The sequence below is a fragment of the Littorina saxatilis genome, linkage group LG9 (genome assembly GCF_037325665.1).
Source record: "Littorina saxatilis isolate snail1 linkage group LG9, US_GU_Lsax_2.0, whole genome shotgun sequence".
In the NCBI taxonomy this organism is placed as follows: Eukaryota; Metazoa; Mollusca; class Gastropoda; order Littorinimorpha; family Littorinidae; genus Littorina; species Littorina saxatilis.
The window spans coordinates 4,060,986-4,068,302 of record NC_090253.1 but is presented as its reverse complement, the minus strand read 5'-3'; the positions used below and the strand labels follow the sequence as shown (position 1 = coordinate 4,068,302).

General features: G+C 39.4%; 1 protein-coding gene across 1 annotated transcript; it reads right to left on the bottom strand.

Moving 5' to 3' along the window:
• Window positions 1-272: 272 nt before the first annotated feature.
• On the bottom strand, window positions 273-2,941 carry LOC138977340 (N-sulphoglucosamine sulphohydrolase-like). The gene is made up of 2 exons (XM_070350244.1): window positions 2,826-2,941; window positions 273-898 (listed from the first exon to the last, which is right to left on the bottom strand). Exons 1-2 carry the CDS (start codon window positions 2,937-2,939, stop codon window positions 593-595), a joined length of 420 nt encoding a protein of 139 aa, XP_070206345.1. The 5' UTR covers window positions 2,940-2,941; the 3' UTR covers window positions 273-592.
• Window positions 2,942-7,317: the final 4,376 nt, after the last annotated feature.

Here is a 7,317-nt window from a genome sequence, read left to right as displayed (position 1 = left end):
AACCAGAATACAGAGTGATCTCCCATATGTTGTTCACGAGCAGTGTTCGCGAGACGAAAATGATTGTAGATTGGCCGACTTCGACAGTTTTCTCCGTTCTGTTCTTCACAGTTATGATAAAGACATCGTTCTAAGGTCAAAACAAGTCGAAATTTTGGGACTGCTGCCGGAAGGAGACCGTAATGTATGGTTGCATCACTGTCAAAAAAATCGTCTGCTCCAGCGAGCGACGAAACCAAACGGTTGATTATCATGTGACACTTAAGCCATATTTAGAGTTGTTTGCACAGTAAATACATCCGCGATAAATAGCTCGCTTGATACTGTCTAAAATAAAAATTCATCTGAAATTTAAAAATTACAAAACACCATGAAAAATCATTATCGACGATCGCGAATCTGCTTACATCCATAACACATTACAAAAAGCTCTAAATATGTTAAAAAAAAAAAATCGGAAACTCAAGGCATCCTGTCAGGGAGAGAATGAGCCGAACTCATTTTGACCTGAGGTCAGGATGCCAGTCTAGTGTCATGCAGCCATCACTTAAGTCAGAATTCGAGTTCAAACGAATATATTGAATTTACAATTTCATAATTCAGCTCGGTACTTATTCATCCCATCTTCGCCATTATCCAAAGGGAAGCAACTTGGGCCGTTCAAGAGTTCTCCCCCCGGAAGACAGCGCCAGGGGTCGTGGGTCTGGGCTTGCCAAGACAACAGCTCTGCTCGCAGCTCGTTCATAACGCTCTGGTGCCCGGGGTCGTCGGCCAGGTTATGCAGTTCTTGCGGGTCGCTGTGCAAGTCGAACAGTTCCCACTGCGGGCGGTAGTAGTACTGGTCGAGGGTCTTGAACCAGTGGGTCGGCTGTCCGGTCATTGTGCGGTTTAAGATATCCTGTACACAATTTTTAAAAAAAAGGTAGAAACATGAAGCCTGCCGACATTAGCGCATGCGCAGACGAACGCCTGTCCCCATGTCTAGAAAAAAAACAGATGTTAATACTAGGGCTCATAGCCCTAGAACAAGTCGCGTAAGAAGATATGAAAACGTTGGCAGTTTATTTGTTTTTGGAATGTTGAAAACGTTTAGTCAATCTCTCGGCCACAAAAACTAAATGCGAACGTAGTACTTAATTTGCATACACCGATTTTTCTTTAATTATGAGCATATGTTCGGAGTAAATATAACATATCTATATACTTTGGATTCAGGGTAAGATAGAGAATACAATACAATCATTATATATAAAATCTGATAGTCAAAGCTTGAATAATGAATAAAATAATGTAAAAAGAGTCGGTTCCGATTAGATACGTTTCTTTCTTTCTCTATTTGGTGTTTAACGTCGTTTTCAACCACGAAGGTTATATCGCGACGGGGAAAGGGGGGGAAATGGGATAGAGCCACTTGTTAATTGTTTCTTGTTCACAAAAGCACTAATAAAAAAAAATTGCTCCAGGGGCTTGCAACGTAGTACAATATATTACCTTACTGGGAGAATGCAAGTTTCCAGTACAAAGGACTTAACATTTCTTGCATACTGCTTGACTAAAATCTTTACAAACATTGACTATATTCTATACAAGAATAAATAGATCCCTGCGCCTTGAGTCCGAGTCTGGAGATACGCGCGCGATATAAGACTTCATATAACATAACTTAACAAGGGTAAAAGGAGAAACAGAATCCGTTAGTCGCCTCTCACGACATGCTGGGGAGCATCGGGTAAATTCTTCCCCCTAACCCGCGGGGGGGTGATTAGATACGTGAGCGCCCCAAGAACACATCAGGGGCATTATAAAAACGCCAGAGAATGTGACCGGTTTTGAAGATGCCGGGAAAAGGAACATGCTTTAAGTGCAAGAAATGGTGACGCTTTTCAAACGCTAAACAAAGTGACGCGCCCTGCAAATGCTGAAGAGAATCCTATGTTGGGCACCCTAACTTGGAACGTTTCTAGTTCCGCACCGATTCATTTTACATTTAATGCAAAAGTGACAGGCCTATAAATAGGTAGGCGATGTAGAGACACAGAGAGAAGGAGAGAGGAGAGAGAAAGAGAGAGTGACAAAATGTTCCGCGTACGCGTTTCAAAATGTTACTGAAGGAGACGCGTTCTCAAAATGCGAAAAAGCAGCAGCAGCATCAGAAGAACAACAAATAGTTGAAGCAGACTTCTCAAGCGCAGTTTTCATAAAAATGCAATAGTTTCCCATTAAAGACCCACTCCGGCTCGTGAAATCAGTCTGCCTCACTGTCTGGCCAGGCTTTTATGTTGGATAAGACCACCCCTCCCCTTGGTCACATACCAAGAATCAACACCCTGACGGCTTGCTGTGGTGAGTTGGAATTTGTATGTATTAATTTCCAGTGCCTTTTACGAAATTAGTTCTTAAAACCTGCCAGTGGGCACAGAGAGCACCTAGGCTTTTCATTTTGGGTATGTGTCTAAGTAGAGGGATGGTTGTATCACATGTACAACCCTGGCCAGACGTCAGACAGAGAGCACCAAGGCTTTTCATTTTGGGTATGTGTCTAAGTAGAGGGATGGTTGTATCACTTGTACAACCCTGGCCAGACGTCAGACAGAGAGCACCAAGGCTTTTCATGTTGGGTATGTGTCTAAGTAGAGGGATGGTTGTATCACTTGTACAACCCTGGCCAGACGTCAGACAGAAAGCACCAAGGCTTTTCATTTTGGGTATGTGTCTAAGTAGAGGGATGGTTGTATCACTTGTACAACCCTGGCCAGACGTCAGACGGCGAGGCGAACTAATTTTACTAGGCGAAAGGGGTCTTTACCACCTGAAAACAAACTCACCAAAAATGTAGGCGAGCCGTAAATGTCAGTGGCCATGCCATAGGGACCCTTGTAGTTGAGGTTGTGGATCAGACGGTACTGCGGGGTTCGAACCACGCGCATGGGGTAGTACATCGTCACCTTTCAAGACAAACAAACAAATCCATGGGAAAGATAAATTGACTAGTAAAGTTACCCATAGTCATTTTCTTTACGGGATTTTTGTGTGTGGATTCATTTGTTGTGCAAGAAGTGGAGTAGTTGTCACCAAGAAGGTAAGAATGCAAAGTTCGGTCATTATTTTATGCATTTGTTCATTTGAGAATATCTTAATTCGTGCAAAGAACATGCTAAGGAAATTCAAAAAGAAGAATCTCTCTCTCTCTCTCTCTCTCTCTCTCTCTCTCTCTCTCTCTCTCTCTCTCTCTCTCTCTCTCTCTCTCTCTCTCCACCGCCACCTCTCTCTCTCTCTCTCTCTCTCCACCGCCACCTCTCTCTCTTACCCTACCTCACCCCTTCTCTTTCCCTAACCCACCCCCTCTCTATCTCCCTCTCAGTCCATCCCCCCTCTCTATCTCCCTCTCAGTCCATCCCCCCTCTCTCTTTCTCTCTCTCCCCACCTCATGCAGGTAAAAAATGGATAAGGTCTGCGTGTAGTTTGTGCGATCATCCGGGTTTGTGGCCACTGGCAGGAGAGACTTTTAGCGCAAACTCAAAGAGAAGAATATCTATTTCCCTTTCTCGGTCTCTTTTGTCCCGTCTCTCTCTCTGTCTCTGTCTGTCTGTCTCTCTGTCTCTCTCTCTCTCTCTCTCTCTCTCTCTCTCTCTCTCTGTCTCTCTCGCTCTCTCTCTCTCTCTCTTTTTGTTTTTGTTTTTTTTTCTTTTTTTTTTGGACCTCAGTTGCATGCAAGGCTGCTTCAACCCATCTTTTTTGCCTCTTTCGTCTTTTTTTCTTTCTTTTTTTTTTTTTTTTTTTTTTTTCTTTTTGGGCGGTGAGCATATCCTTCTTCATTGGTCTTTTTTTTTTTTTTTTTTTTTTTTTTTTTTTTTTTTCTTCAATGAAATTTTAATTTTGTTTTCTTTTGCATTACAGGTTACATTTCCATTAAATTACTTTTTAATTCAACAGCAATCTAGCTAAGGACAATGGGGATACACCTTTCGTAGCGCAAGTTCTTGTTGAAATACAATTTCCAATGGAATATGCGATTTAGTTTTCTTAACTTTGCTAATGCACATTTTTGCTATCAATAAAACATGGTTAATTAACGCTGATTCCTGACATTTTTCGATTCCGAATAATACATCTGTAATAGACAATAAGAAAGCCCGACCTGTCAGACTGTTCAACATTTTTTCAATATAAGTCCAAAACCTTCTAATTCGGGGACACTCATAGAAAAAGTGTTCCATGACATCCAAAATATGTGGGCACTCGTTACAGTTTTTTGTTTGACTTACTTTCATTTTATGTAATAAAATATTGGTGGGATATAAATTGTGACAAATTTTCCATTGCAACACACGCAGGCGCACTTCTTTTGTCACCTGTCGTGGCAACAACCACGTCTGTTCGACAAAAACAAAATCTAGTTTTCTTTTCCAAAAATCGATTGCATGAGATTTTTCAATGCTATAATTCCGTGTTTTCTTTAAATATAACTTAATTAACTTGGGTTTGCTTTTAAACACATTCAATTCATCATCAATTATATCTACATTAACTATATGTGCTGGGTTGTCTACAATCCAATCTTTCCATTGTTTTGGAATTGCATTCATCACAGCGTTGTATTCAAAAAAGGTTATTGCAGGGTTTTGCTGCACAGTGATCTGAACATCTTCACATAACAGAAACTGATTTCTTTCAACATTCAACAAATCATTTATAACATTAAAACCTTTCTGGCGCCATTTTACAAAATCCAACACTTTACCTTTAAACTGAATCAGTCTATTATTAAATAACAGTTGATTACCAACATCATTTCTGTCAACTTCCTCTAAACCTACTTTATTTTTATTATCAAGATATGTCAAAAATACCTCTTTCCAAAAATCATTTTGAACTTTTTCGATTCCTTGTAATTCCTTTTGTGTGCAATTAATTTTTGCCAAATGATTAAAATCTGTTAATTGTTGAATGTGCCATTTTGGGATTGCACTCCAATTTTCTCGACCTGCTTCATGCAACCGTCCAATCCAATTTAAATAAAACACTTTCTGTATATCAAACATATTGATCATTTTCAATCCACCATGCTCATATTCAGACTCCATAATTTTCCTTTTTATCTTTTCAAAAGCTTTTTTATTACTATATTGTTTTTGCCATACAAATTTGTATAGTTTCGTGTTTAGCTGTGTGAGAACTTGCTTTGGAAGACCAACAGACTGCATAATATACACAAATGGGGAAGTCATAAACGTTTTAATAACTGTTATTTTTCCCTGTATACTGAGATCTCTTTTACTCCACTGTTTAATCATGGCATCAAGACTCTCCATTTTGAATTTCCAGTTTTCCTCGATGTCTTTTGCCATTTTACAACTACTAAATTTAATCCCTAAAATTTTAATCTCCTTAACAACGTGGAAAGGCAGATTAGGTTCCGTTGGTTCTCTCCCCATTCTTAAAGCTTTCGTTTTATCTAAGTTTAATTGTAGCCCTGAGACTTTGCTAAATTGGTTCAATATGTTCATTGCCATGTTAGCATCATCTCGGTTTTTTAAAAACAGGGTTGTATCATCTGCCATTTGTTGGCTCACGTAAGTGTAGCCTATGCGATCGTAACTTTGTCTGTCTGTGCGTGCGTGCGTGCGTGCGTGCGTCTGTGCGTGTGTATGTCTGTGGTAGAAACTCTAACATTTGAAGACGTCACATTACATTGACGTCACATTATGACGTAAGAGGGTTAGACGTCACGCGAAGGAAGTACTGACAGTCTCGGTCATTATTATTTTGAGCGCGCCGAGACTAGTTGGCAGTCGTGTCCTTGTAAGTAGGCTACATGCAGACAGACAGATCTAGATCTAGTGTCTCGCTTTCTTGCACAGTTTCACCTATGCTCTTTCTGTGTGTGTGTGTGTGTGTGTGTGTGTGTGTGTGTGTGTGTGTGTGTGACGGAGTGATTGAGTTTGTGTTACTGTTTGTCGATTTCTTACGTGAGCCTTGATGGCTTCGCCTCTTGTTTTATCTTTATGACCGTACCATCCTGATTAATCATGTTCGGTGTAATTATTCCAACTATAGGGCTGTTTCTTATCTTAATCGCCAACAGTTCTACCGCCAAGACGAAAGCCAACGGCGAAAACGGGCAACCTTGTCGAATTCCACTAAATACGTTAAAACTCTCCGATAACCAACCTCCATGATTTATACAGCTTGTAGTACCTTTTATCAAAATCTCCACCCACTTTTTAAAACTAGATCCAAATCCAAATCTGTCAAAAACATTAAGAAGTAGTGACTTTGATATACTGTCGAAAGCTTTTTTAAAATCCAGGGCAAGCAGATAACCCGCCTTTCCACTAACATTAAAGTAATTAACCGCATCGTCAATCGTTCTAATCACTGTTGATATATTTCTGTCTTTTAGGTAACCAACCTGATCTACACTGATTAGTTCATTAATTACTAAACCCATTCTTCTTGCCAAAACTTTAGCTAGAATCTTATAATCAGTATTAGTTAAAGTAATTGGTCTCCAATTACTTAATCGTTCTCTATCCAAATCTTTTCCTTTATGCAACAATATTATCACCCCTTGATTTTGCGTATATGATAACTCTTCCCTTTCAAATGATTCATTAAATGAATCAACAAGCAATCTGCTTATCTTGCTCCAAAATACTTTCATGAAATCAATAGAAATTCCATCAACCCCGGGGGCCGAGCCATTTTTCATGCTACACAGAGCGTCGGCTGCTTCTGCGGGATTTACTAACCCCTCACATAAACGTGACTGTTCTTCACTAAGGCATGGAACAAATTCTTGCGACAAAAATTCCATACTATCTTTTACCGTATTTTCAGAATCAGTTTTCAGACTATACAAAAGTGTATAATATTCTTTTTGTTCTTGTAAAATCAATTTCTGGTCGGTTATTGTTTCACCCGCTAAAGTGCTGAGGCGTGACATAATGTTTTTCTTCTTTTGTCTTTTTTCTAAGTTACAAAAAAATTTTTGTGTTTTTTTCCCCCTCTTCTATCCACTTCACCCTAGCTCTAACCTGTGCACCCCTTGCTTTTTCTAGTTCTAATAATTCTAACTTTTGTTTCAATTTTAGTAATTCTGTTTGCAACCCATTATTTTCAATCTTATCAATCAATAATCTTTCCAGTTCTCTTAGGCGGGTTTGTAACCTGATTTCTTCATTTTTCCTATTACACGACTGTTTTTTACCAAATTCAATGCAGAAATTTCTTATCTGTACTTTTGCCAATTCCCATCTGTTTATTGCTGAGGCATCATTCTCGGCTTCTTCAACCAAAACATCCAGAAGTGAATTC

Coding starts and splice junctions, on each gene's coding strand:
- LOC138977340 (XM_070350244.1), bottom strand. CDS start 2,939: ATGTACTACCCCATGCGCGTGGTTCGAACCCCGCAGTACCGTCTGATC. Junction 899..2,825: donor ACGGCTCGCCTACATTTTTG/GTGAGTTTGTTT, acceptor AATTGTGTACAG/GATATCTTAAACCGCACAAT.